The following is a 13,568-nucleotide window of genomic DNA, read 5'->3' as shown; positions in this document are numbered from 1 at the left end:
TGCATACATTTTATTTAATAATTTCATAAAATAAAAACCGAATAATAAATTCTTCGAGAAAGTTCCATTGTCTTCTCACGGACTAGTCAAGCGTCGGTTGAATTTTGTACAACGTAGTTAACTCGTACCCAAGGTCAAAAGTTACTACGCACTAACGAATAATTGGCGTCCATTTTGAGTGCGAAAATTTTTGGCAATTATTTTACTCGATAAATTATTAAGAACAATTGAATTATTATTATTAATATTATTTGTTACGAGGAAATATTTATTTAACATTATATTATTTATTGAGAATTGATTTACTGAATTTTGGCGCATTTAAGACTGATTTACCCGTGGATAATTTTTCGTTAATTTATTTTTATATTGAGATAAATTATTTAATGATTAATTATTTAATCGAAAATTCCACGCGGTTATTTTATATATTGAACTTAAGTTCCTGAATTTATTTTTTGATAATTAAATTCATATTTTTATTGGAATTATTTATAAAATTATTTAACAGCGTGGATATTAAGTCCCGGAATTTTAGTTAAGATTATTTGATGAAATTTTTACAAGAATTAATTTTTTAATCAATAATAGAATTACGAGTCGAATTTGGGAATAAATTTATACGTCGAATGTTCCTGAAAATTTATGTAATGTTGAGTATTAAACTCGTGATTGATTTGGAATAAATTTATGTGTCGGTTTTTAGTTCGAATTTTTGGGAATTAAATCATTAGTCGCGAAAATATTTTGTAATTGAATTGCTGGTTGATGACTAAATTATTTTTAAGTTGAAAGTTAATGTAATAATTTTCTGGAATTAAATTTTATGATAAATTTTTATAAATAGAAAGTAAAGTAAATTCAGAGTGTGTAAGTGTGTGCGGGGTATGTGTGTGAGCTGCAGGCAGTCTCAGTTTACGTTGCGTTCACTAGGCTGAGGCTTCTGTAGCTGTGTGTGTTAATAAACGATCTCTACCTATCGATGAATCTCTGAGTAGAGTAATTAGTCTAGTTTTGGTTTCAGTTACGTTGATTATAAAATTTCACGTGCTAGACAACAAATCCAACGAGGACATGTCGGGAGGAGCTCGTTGAGAATATTTCACTTAGAACCCTTTCACGCCATCGCCCAGGTTGGGAGGTGATCAGGGACTAAGTTAGAAACCGTTGTGTTGATGCCAGGAAGGAAATACAACGAGAATCAGTATTATTGTAAAGTAGTGTGAAGATTTACCGGGTATGAGAGTATGTGTGTTAACAGCGTCCTCTCGCATACGACAGTCTCTGTGCGAGGTGCTTCGCTGGCTACTTAGTTAAGTTAAGTTTTATCAACCCGAGAAAAAATATTTATATATAATTATATATATTTATATATAAATTGGTTATATATGATTATATATGAAAAATGGCCAAATATAAGCATATCTAATTATATATAATTATATATAACAATATTTAATTATATATTTATTACATCTAATTAATTATTGGGTTAATTTTATGGATAGAATATTTAATATGGTCCTACGCAATTCTGTGTAACCAATTAAAATGCAAAAAAAAATATCTAGATATAATTTTATAGCTATAACACCAGCGGTCACCCATCCAACTATTAACCCTGTCCAATGCTGCTTAACTTTGGTGATCTCCGTGCATCTTGAAGTGTCTGTCTGCTGTGCTGCTGTCTTAGGTGATAATGATTCTATGATCTACATTAGGGTGCTTCATTTGAGACAACTATTTTTTTTTCTCACTCCATTGACGAAATATTGTTTTTTACATAGAAAAAAAAATTCTCACCAAAGGATAGTTCTTAATTTCAATTTTAAGTACTCGCTATATGAATTTGAAGTTTTCTCATTTAATTAACCCGTTAAAATCATTTTTTTTTGCTTAAATTATCTATAGCATAGCGACATTTCATGACATTCATTTGATCATGGGCGGAAGTTGTAGAGGGATCCTTCCTCTTTAAAAGCTCTGACAGCTTATTTCCAATTTATGAGCTATCTCGCCAGTAAAAAATTGTATATTCGATTTTTGCTTAAAAGTCGTGGTTTTTTGATTTTTTCTCCTAAACTATTGATCTGACACCAAAATTGCAAAGGACATTTTTTGTAAAGAATTTAATTTTCTACAAGATAGATTGATAGCTAAACCCTTTCAATGAATTGCCTCTGAGATAAATTTAATTAATTACAAGAAAACAATAAATGACACTATTTTATCGTAATTTTTATACTTTTTAATGAAACAACAGTTAATAAAAAAAATTATAACATTGTATATTTTTATAATCAACCATTTTGATATCGTTATAATGCCTAAATTTTTAAAATTTTGAATCATCTTACAAATATTCTCATAAATATAGTTGTTACATAAAATATATCCAAAATATATAGTCATACATAACTCCAGCTCACAAGAAAAAAAAGTGACATGTACTTTGGACAGGACCTACCTATTGAAATGAATATTGACCCACTGAATCCGAATTTCAAGTCCGTTTGACCCGGTCACCCTCCAATTTTGAGCATAATGCAAAAAACCCCAAAAAATTGCAAAAAACTGCAGTCACAGCAATGAAAAAATTCTTCTGGACCCGGATCAAGTATGATTTTTATGTATCTCAATTTACTGAAACTAAATCTGAACGTTAAGTAGCCTGGTGAGCCGACCAAATTTGCAAAAAAAAAAAAAAAACGAAAAACCCAAAAAAATTGCAATAAGTCATGAAAGATTGAAGTTATCGAGATAAAAATTTTTTTCGACTCAGATTGAGTATGATTTTCATGTATTTTGTTCCACTGAGTTTGAATCTGAAGTTTTCTTGCCCCGTTAACGTTTTAAAATTAAAAAAAATCTCAAAAAACCAAAAAAATCGGGAAAATTGCAGCTATAAATATGAGAAAAAATCTATAAAACATGATTAAATACTTTTCTTGTATTTTTTCGCGCATAAAATACAAATTAAGAATCTGAAAATATAAAAAATTTTTAAATCTATAAAAAATGACGTATAACTAAAATAAAGAGAACGATTTTCTCGAATTTTAAACTGTTCTTCATTGGTATCGAACTCTTTTGTTCTCAAATGATCTACGCAGTAAATTTTTCTTCCGTTTGTTATTATCTCTTGTATTTCATACGTGAAAAAATACAAGAAAAGTATTTAATCATGTTTTATAGATTGTTTTTTCATATTTGTAACTGCAATTTTCCTGATTTTTTTGGTTTTTTGAGATTTTTTTAATTTTAAAACTTTAACGTGGCACTGGGCTAATTAACGTTCAGATTTAGATTCAGTGAATTCAAATACACAAGAATCATACTTGATCCGGGTCCAAAAGAATTTTTTCATTGCTGTGACTGCAGTTTTTTACAATTTTTTGGAGTTTTTTTGCATTATGCTCAAAATTGGAGGGTGACCGGGTCAAACGGACTTGAAATTCGGATTCAGTGGGTCAATATTCGTTTCAATAGGTAGTTCCGGTTCAAAGCACTTTTTTTTTTGTGAGCTGGAGTTATGTATGACTATATATTTTGGATATATTTTATGTAACAACTATATTTATTAGAATATTTGTAAGATGATTTAAAATTTTAAAAATTTAGGCATTATAACGATATCAAAATGGTTGATTATAAAAATATACAATGTTATAATTTTTAACTTCCCGCTAAGAAAATTGAAAATTTTCAAAAATCGGGAAGTTATTGGTTTTACCCCGTTTTTCGAAAATCGAGTTCTCATCAGATCTAGACGTTTTGAGGTCCTAGAAAACTTCCATGAATGTTTTCGCGATGATGTCCGTATGTCTGCCTGTATGTGTGTGTGTGTGTGTGTGTGTGTGTGTGTGTGTGTGTGTGTGTGTGTGTGTGTGTGTGTGTGTGTGTGTGTGTGTGTGTGTGTGTGGCCGTATGTAAACCTCTCATACTTTTTGAACGGTTTGACCGATTTCATCGCGGTTGGCGCCATTCGAAAGGGCTCGAGTAAATTTAGATTTTAAATACCATTTGGACCGATTCGAATCAGTAGATTTTGAGAAATCTCAAAAAAACTACAAAAAAAATTTTTTGAAATGTCGTTTTTTTAGAATTACTTTTAAATGGCTTTACCGATCTATTCCAAAATCTCATAAGCTCTTAAGATAAAAAACCACGTCGATCACCGCAAGCCCGGTCAAAATCGATTGATTCGTTCGTGAGTTATCGTTGTCGAAAAAAAACCGAAAAAAGTGTTTTTTCGGTATTACTTCGAAATTACTGGCTCGATCAATTTAAACTTAATAGTCCTTCATGGAGTTTTGAAAACTGCGTCGAATGCCGGCAACCGCGTGAAAATCGGTTCATTTATTCAAAAGTAATTGCCGTTTGAAAATTCAAAAAATTGTGTTTTATTAAACTGCTATTAGAGTTTTGAGCTCGGAGAGCTCAAAATGACACAGCACTCATATTTTCGAGCTCGAAGAGCTCAAAAACGTAATGTGTAACTTTGAGCGCTTAAGTACAAAATGAGCGGGAAGTTGCAATGATGGCCTTTAGAGTCAACCGTCATCCTAATTTTTTTTATCAACTGTTGTTTTATTAAAAAGTATAAAAATTACGATAAAATAGTGTCATTTATTGTTTTCTTGTGATTAATTAAATTTATCTCAGATGAATTTCATTGAAAGGGTTCAGCTATCAATCTATCTTGTAGAAAATTAAATTTTTTACAAAAAAGGTCCTTTGCAATTTTGGTGTCAGATCAATAGTTTAGAAGAAAAAATAAAAAAACCACGACTTTTGAGCAAAAATCGAATATACAATTTTTTACTGCCGAGATAGCTCATAAATTGGAAATAAGCTGTCAGAGCTTTTAAAAAGGAAGGATCCCTCTACAACTTCCGCCCATGGTCAAATGAATATCATGAAATTTCGCTATGCTATAGATAATTTAAGCAAATAAAATGATTTTAACAGGTTAATTAAATGAGAAAACTTCAAATTCATCCAGCGAGTACTTAAAATTGAAATTAAGAACTATCCTTTGGTGAGAATTTTTTTTTCTATGTAAAGAACAATATTTCGTCAATGGAGTGAGAAAAAAAAATAGTCGTCTCAAATGAAGCACCTTGATCTACATAATGTATCATATGAGTTTATCATAAATGGAATATAAAAATTGATTTTAATATATATTTGGATATAATATAACATTTATTTGAATAACAAAATAAATAATGATTTTACTATTAGGTAGTAGCAGAGCAGACCAAAACATCTCATAGGAAATGTGACAAATTTTGTATTTCAGAATTATTTAAACGTAATTATAAACATCATTTTACACTTTTTGTGATTACCAAAAAAAATTTTTATGTCTGTTAATTATATATAAGCATATATAATTATATATATATATATATATATATATATATATATATATATATATATATATATATATATATATATATATATATATATATATGGGACTATATACAATCTTGTATGGCTGTATATTGCTCCATATATAGTCATATATAATTATATATGATTATATATAACCTCATATACAATTCCATATATAATCATGTATGATTATATATAATTCTATATACTTATATGTAATAGTATATGGAACTATATATAATCCTGCATGGTTGTATATTGCTCCATATATATTCATATATAATTATATATGATTATATATAACCTCATATACAATTCCATATATAATCATGTATGATTATATATAATTATGTATGATCATATATAATTGTATATAATTATGTATGTGATTCCATATATAATCATATATGATTATATACAATTATATATAATTATATAGGAACATTTTTTCTCGGGAAGTCGAGTTCCGGTTAGCCGTTAGTAGGCTATAGTTTTAAGTCGATTATAGTGTGAGTGTAAGTGTGCATAACTTGTTAATTTTGTTGTTAATGAATTTTTGCTACCGTTGTTAATTAAAAATTTATTTATTTCAGATCACCTTCTTCCACTCTCTCTCCCTGTAAGATAAGCTCTCAGCTCTGGTTCCGGTTCCAGGAACCGTGATTAAAAATCCTGGTGGCGCCCTTTTGTTTATTAATTAGATTTCATTTTGTTTAGTTTATTATTTTAATTAATATAATTTAAGGAACTTTTTTGTAGAGCATAAAATTTCCGATCAAAATAAGTTGATGAAAAAATTTTTTGAGCATTTTTATCTTTGACTGCAATGGGTGAGCCTGAGATGTTGACCAAAAATTTTTTCCTTTAACACAAAATTTTTTTATAGCTTAATAAATAATATTTTTGCTATTACTAAACGAAATTCTAAAAAAGCGGATTTTCGACCCACCCTAATATGTAGTGAAAATCTTTTTAAGTATTGTGGCGGATCAGCGTAATGGTAATCGCTCATGCTTCATGTCGCAAGGGTACCGGGTTCGAGTATCGTCAAGGACCGGATGTCAAATGGTATTTTCCAGTGAAAGAAACAATCGATCACTACTAAATAGTGAAAGACTAAAACCATGATGAACGAAAAAAATTTTTTTGCTTAACCAAAATTTTTTTTATTGCGATAAAAATGCTTGGTCATGCATGATTGCTCATGAACATTTGCCAGGCGTGTAACAGCATGATCATGCTTCATCACGTATGATCATGAATGATCATACAAGCCCATACCTGGCAAATATACATGCATGATCATGCATGAAATTAACGCCTGATCATACATGTTCATGCATGGTGATTTTTTCCCAGAGAATAAATTCTCGGGCTAAGAAAATAGGTAGGAATCTTTTATTTATCATGTAGAGATAATTTCAAAACTGATTTCAATAAATTCTACTTCTAATAGGGATTGCAGGGATGTTAGAGTCTAAAATTTCAATTTTCAAACTGTAACTTCTACAGACTTCAAATTTAGAAGGAACCTTCGTGTATGATGTCAAGTTCAGCTAAGAATGGATTCTATCAACTTTCAACCTCAAAGGGGATTGCGGGGGCGTTAACAATGAAAAATTCTCATTTCCAAATAATAGTTTCTATAGACTTGGAGTTTTGTAAGAATTTTTCATTTATGATGCAGAAATTTACTCGAATAGGATCTTACGAAATTCTTCCCCCATATAGAAGTGCGGGGGTATTAATTTTAAATGGCTATTGTACCTTGTAATTTCAATTGGATGGCAGAAATTAGTTGCTGACATATATTTGAGTTGTATTTATGAGGAAACGATAGCAATAAAGTTTTTAGCTGAATGATAGGTGAAAATTTTTTATTTAAAAGTTATAATGAACTTTTTTTTCTTATGTTATTGGGAACTAGGATGATCATGAGCACAGTAGACAATATTCTGAAAATAATCTAAATACTTCGAGGTGGGTATCGCCGAATGACCAAGTAACGAAAATTTATGCTTGTGCAACTATGTGGCATGAAACCGAAGAAGAAATGATGCAATTTATGGGGAGTATATTACGACTCGACATTTGCCAATCTGCTATGTCGTTTACGCAAGCCCGCTATCACGTTCAGATCGATGATTACTTTGAGCTTGAATGTAAGTAAAGACTATTTTTAAACTAAGTTTTGTTATTATTTATAAGAATTGGTCATACTGTCCATCCTAGATTTCATACTTAATTAATTTTGATAAATAAACATTAATTTGAAACAAGTCAAATCTAAAAATTCGACAGCACATTGTAAATTGAATTAAATTTAAATATAATCAAACAGTTATTCTTTAATTCTCGATATTGGTTAATATTTGTGATGCTACCTTGAATTTAAAGTGCTTCACAATCTTTAATTCTGATGGGAATCTTAACTGAAGTTTGATTGTTAACTTGCATTCAAATTGCAGCCGTAGATTTTGCACGCCTCATAGCGTGAAGCGCGTAAGGCATTGCTTTACTCCCGACTCGTCAAGGTCAATCAATGTTGCACTTATACGATAATATGAGTAGACTTAATACTAGGTATAACGTCTCGTAGAATATATTGATATTGTTGGATTGATACTTATAAACTAATAATATTTTATATACTAATTAATAACACCGACACAAAAAAAAAAAGTTGTCAGTACTTTTGACCGGACCTAGTTATCTTCATGTATTTTGAAGCGCTGAATCCGAATCTGAAGTCAGTTTTGCCCGTACACCCTCAAAATTTTGAGTAAAATCCAAAAAACTCGAAAAAAGGCAAAAAATTGCGAAAAACTGCAGTCAAAGCGATGAATAAAATTTTGTGTACCCAGGTCAAGTATGATTTATATGTATTTTAATTCACTGAATCTGAATCTGAACGTTAATTAGCCCGATGAGCCGTCAAAATTTTAAAAAATAGCAAAAACCCAAAAAAAATTGCAATAAATCATGAAAAATCGAAATTATCGAGATAAAAATCGTGTGTGTCAGCTCCGACGCACGACTGGGGTTTACTCCTTACGAACGATTATATTGGATATATATAGATTAGTAAATGATGGTAAATGGAATTAACTATTATACTACTCGAAGCATACATGATACGTTTATTTTCATTAATTATGCAATTAATTCGTCAAAATAGCTAACTCTATTAACTTGTTAATATTTTCAAATCGCAAATTAATATCGATATAAATAACAAAATTATGTGTTAACTCCAATAAACTCCAAAAATTTTTTTAAAGAACAATTTTTCCTTTAAAAATCATTATGTGTATCAAAGATTAAAATTTCATAAAAAAATGTTCGATCATCTTATAAACAACGCATTTGTTTATAACAATTTTTTAAACAATAAAATATAAAAATTAAAAAAAAATTATGTCCGTGCAGCTTCTGACAACATAAAAACGGATCATTAATAATATCTTGACAAAATAAATTTTTTTTATGATTAATTTAAGTTTTTAATTTTGCAATAACGAAAATTATTGATAAAAAATTGAAAAATAAAAATTTGTAAATTTTTCGAACGGGGATCTATTCTGAAGCCTTCCAAGAATTGCTCCAAGGAAGAAAAAAAATCTGAAATGATTATAGTTTAACAATTATCACACTTGCAATGTACATGTTCAAGCCGAAAAAAAATTTATTAATTAACAATTGCATAAAAAATTGTGAAAAAACTTTTTTCAGGCGGATTATTGTTCATTTATCTATCCAGTAAGCCCCTGATTTTTTTTAATTTTTAAATTTTATATTAATATGTTAGAATACTTTTTATTAATCTATTGTTCAAAGTAGGCATGGCTCACGCAAGCGAGAGCACCCATTTTCGGCCGTATTTTCATCCCTCTGGGAAAATGATTAATATTGGTTCTACAGTTCCGGGAGTCCAGACTTTTTTCTAGGAAATTTCCTCCTTTTTTTGAATTTTTTTAAAAGTTTTAAAAATCTTTATTAGTTGTTAAGATATTTGTAAAAAACTAAACCCCCTTTTTCAGTTAATTCTTAATAACCTTTGCAATTAATTGTTGATTAACAAATGCGTTTCTAAGCAGTAAAAAAATTTTTTTAAAAAAATGTTTTTTTTTTTTTTTTAATCATAATTATCAACAAAGATTATATTATCAAAAAAAATTTTGAATTATCTCATAAACAACGCATTTTTTTATAAAAGTTTTTTAAACAATAGGAGGTAAAAATTATTAATAATCATTTTTAAGTAGCTTCTGATCATAAGAAAATGGATCAATTATAATATTATTTAAAAAAAAATTTTTTTTCAATGTTTAATAAAGCTTTATAATTTTTCACCTTAGTAAATTGTTAATAAAAAAACGAAAATTAACAATTTTTTAATTTTTCCAACGGGAATCTTTTCTAAGACTTTTGAAAAATAGCTCCACGAACGGAGAAAATTCTCATATTAATAGTTTAACAATTATCGCACTTGCAATGTTAATGTTCTTGTTACAAAAAATTGTTAATTAATTAATGGATAACTTATTGAAAAATCACGATAAAAATTTTTTGACCACGGATTATCATTCATTGATCTGTCCTGTAGGCGCCTGAATTTTTTCAATTTTTAATTTTCATATTTAATAAGTTCAAATAATATTTATCCATTACAGGTCCGAAGGTGGCGTGGCTTGCGCAAACCGGAGTATCCGTTTTCGGGCGTATTTTCAACCCTCTGGGAAAATTATAAATATTAGTCCTACAGTTTCGGGAGTCTAATCTTTTTTTAGAAAATTTCCTCCTCTTTTCGAATCTTTTTTTAAATTTGAAAAATCTTTATTAGTTTTTGAGATATTTGCAAAATCTGAACCCCATTTTTTTTTTAATTGTGAATAACTTCTGCAATTTTTGCAAGCAGAACTTCATTTTTTTTGAAAATCATCTAGATGCCATTCTGAATCGAATGACAACTCGATCATAATTTTCAGAGATTGCTGAAAAAAGTTGACCAAAAAGGCACTTGTTGACTAGACTATAAGCTATCACGTAGTATACTGTGTGTGCTGGCTACCCACAAGTATATATATACACACACACACACACACACACACACACAACTGAAAAATGATAGGTGCGCGAGAAATGATGCGCACCAAAAACTTTCCTATCCCATTTGATGAGTAGGTTTTACTCTCCATATTTTTCTCATACCGGACGCCTTATATGAAAATCGATTCTTAAGTAAACTCAAAAAAAAATTTTTGGATTTAGATTGAGTATCATTTTTATGTACTTTGTTTCACTGAATTTGAATCTAAAATCTTGTTCCTTTAACGTTTAAAAATTTTTGAAAAATCTCAAAAAACCAAAAAAATCAAGAAAATGACAGTTATAAATATGAGAAAAAAATCTATTAAACACGATTGTTAATGACTTGGGTGCATTTTCATAGATGGAATATGATCTTAGAATTAAAAAATTAACAGAATTTTTAAATTTTCAAAAAATAGCATGTAAGGAGAAGGTACGAAATCAGATTTTTGAATTTCAGACTGTCGATCATGTGTATCGAATTTTTAACTTCCCGCTAAGAGAATTAAAAATTTTCAAAAATCAGGAAGTTATTGGTTTTACCCCGTTTTTCGAAAATCGAGTTCTCATTAGATCTTGACATTTTGAAGTCCTAGGAAGCTTCCCTGAATGTTTTCGCGATGATGTCCATATGTCCGTACGTACGTATGTATGTATGTATGTATGTGTGTATGTTTTTTTTTTTTTTTTTTTTTTTGTAAAGAGGTACGAAAAAAGATCTTCAAAAGACACCGGTATCGTTAACTCTGCCGCCCATCTTCCGGCAGATATCGATAGTCGGTAGTGTGGAGATTTTTACCCACTAAAAAAAAACATTCCTCTCCCCCTCTCCCTTAGATGGTACGGGGCGGGCTGGATTGGAACCGCATTAGCATTACTTCAATCCAGTCGTGCTGCGTCTCACGACGCCTACTCCTGGCTACTGGTCCCTTTCTGCGATTTTGTCTTTCAAGAGGTGCTGTGCATAAACTGCAACAGCTGACCAGTTTTCCTCTTGTTTGATCATATAGGTCACCAGGCTTGAGGGGGAGAGCCTGGTGCCTATGATCTCTTCGGTGCTTCTTCTGTAGTCCTTCCATCGAGCACACTCGAAGAATGTGTGTTCGGCGTCGTCGATTTTATCCGGGCAGTATTTGCACGTTGGTGTGCTGTGCAAACCCATCTTGAAAAGATAGGCATTGAACTGCCCATGTCCCGTCAATAGCTGGGTCAGGAAGAAGTCCGTATCCCCGTGCTTCCGAGAGAGCCAGACGTTGATGTTTGGGATCAGGCGCACCGTCCATCTGCCCGTCTCTCCCGATGTCCATCGGTCCTGCCACTCTTGCTGCGTTTCCGCCTTTATCCTCGTTCTTGCGTCCTTCATGTTATCATCACTGTCTTTAGCGTCATAGAGTTTTGCTCTTTCGAACGCTAATAGGTCGATGGGCGCGGCTCCTGCAATGACCAATACAGCCGCTTCGGAAACTGTGCGGTAGGCGCAGGCAACCCTGAGAGCGCCTCGCCGCTGTACTGCTGCGATCTTTCGCCGGTAGGTCTTCTGCTTTAATATGTCTGCCCATATCTCCGCTCCATAAAGCAGTACCGAGTGGACTGCTTCTAGAAGAACTCTTCTCTTTTTTGTTCTTGGTCCCATGGTGTTGGTCATAATTCGTGCTAGGCTAGACACAGTCTTGCTGGCTTTCTTGCATGCACTGTCGAGGTGTTCACGGAAAGATAGTTTCTCGTCTATCATTACCCCTAGATACCGCAGGGCCCTTGTTGACGTCAGCGTTGTTCCTCCCATGGCATGTATGTATGTATGTATGTATGTATGTATGTATGTATGTATGTTTTTTTTTTTTTTTTTTTTGGGGGGGGGGGAATCCTTTTTACGGATTCCAGGCATGGCTGTTGGCCTGGATATGTGGCGACTCGACGCAGCGTCATACTAAAACTCGACGCTGACGCCCCTACCCACTAAACCCTAAACCCCTTTCTCTTCTATCCTCTGATCCCCCATGGTACCGCCGTAAGGCATTTCTTCGCGGGGGGAGGAATTAGCTGCCGCTCTTCCTTCTGGTGGCTAAGATGTTATTTCTTCCTTCTAGATTCTGTCTTTCGCTCTTTTCCTTTCAGTGGATCGCAACTCGGTAAGCACTTTTGTAGCAAAAGTGCTTGTGGCGTTCCAGGCAGCTTCTGACGACAACATTGCCTCTACTATTGACTCTGGTTGGGTTCTCTTCTTCAGAATCTTCTCTAACTCATTGCGCTGTTGGTTGAAACGTGGACACACAAAGAAGACATGCTCCGCATCTTCATTGACCCCTGGACAGGACGGGCACTCTGGGGTATCATCGTGCTTAAAGCGGTGGAGATACTTCCGGTAACATCCGTGTCCTGATAACATCTGCGTTAAATAATAGTTGATCTCACCGTGACTCCGGTTGAACCACACATCAACCCGAGGTATGAGACGGTACGTCCACCGACCCTTATCTGAAGCATTCCACTCTTGTTGCCATCTTGCGATGCTGTGTTGCCGTTCTTCGCTCCTAAGTTCTTCAGGGCTCAGTGTGGTTGACCTTTTTCGTTGATATAGGTTCCGTCTTTCCTCAGCTAGGACTCTGAGAGGCAGAGTACCGGAAATAACACACACTGCTTCCTCTGATATTGTGCGAAAAGCGCTAGCTACTCGTAGGGCACTCAGTCGATATACTAGTCCAACCTTTCTCAATGATTCTTGCGTTTTTAATGCGTCGGCCCAAATGGATATTCCGTAAGTGAGCACCGATGTGACTACTGATGACAGTAATAGCCTCCTGCTTTGCTTTGGGCCTCCGACGTTCGGCATCAGTCGTGCGAGACTGGCCCGCACTACTGACGCTTTGGCACTGACATGCTCCACTTGCTGCTTGAAGTTGAGTCGGGCATCAAGCATCACTCCCAAATATCGGATATAAGGTTGTGATGTGATTTCTTGTTCGCCGATTTTTAGCTTAATGGTCTCTACCACTTTTCTGCTGGTAATAAGCACTGCCTCAGTCTTGTGTTGCGCCAGTTGCAGGTTCACTGCGTTCATCCACCGGTTAACGCGCTCA

At 32.7% G+C, this 13,568-nt stretch overlaps 1 protein-coding gene across 1 annotated transcript in view; it reads left to right on the top strand.

The window, feature by feature from the left end:
* LOC123273041 (chitin synthase chs-2-like) overlaps positions 1 to 13,568 on the top strand; it is a 133,480-nt gene that overhangs the window by 51,549 nt on the left and 68,363 nt on the right. Inside the window, exon 4 of the mRNA XM_044740198.1 lies at positions 7,328 to 7,562. Within this exon, the coding sequence (XP_044596133.1) occupies positions 7,328 to 7,562 (235 nt within the window). The remainder of the gene's footprint in view (positions 1 to 7,327; positions 7,563 to 13,568) is intronic.

Source organism: Cotesia glomerata, linkage group LG10 (assembly GCF_020080835.1).
Source record: "Cotesia glomerata isolate CgM1 linkage group LG10, MPM_Cglom_v2.3, whole genome shotgun sequence".
Taxonomy (NCBI): domain Eukaryota; kingdom Metazoa; phylum Arthropoda; class Insecta; order Hymenoptera; family Braconidae; genus Cotesia; species Cotesia glomerata.
This window is presented reverse-complemented; position numbering and strand designations above follow the sequence as displayed.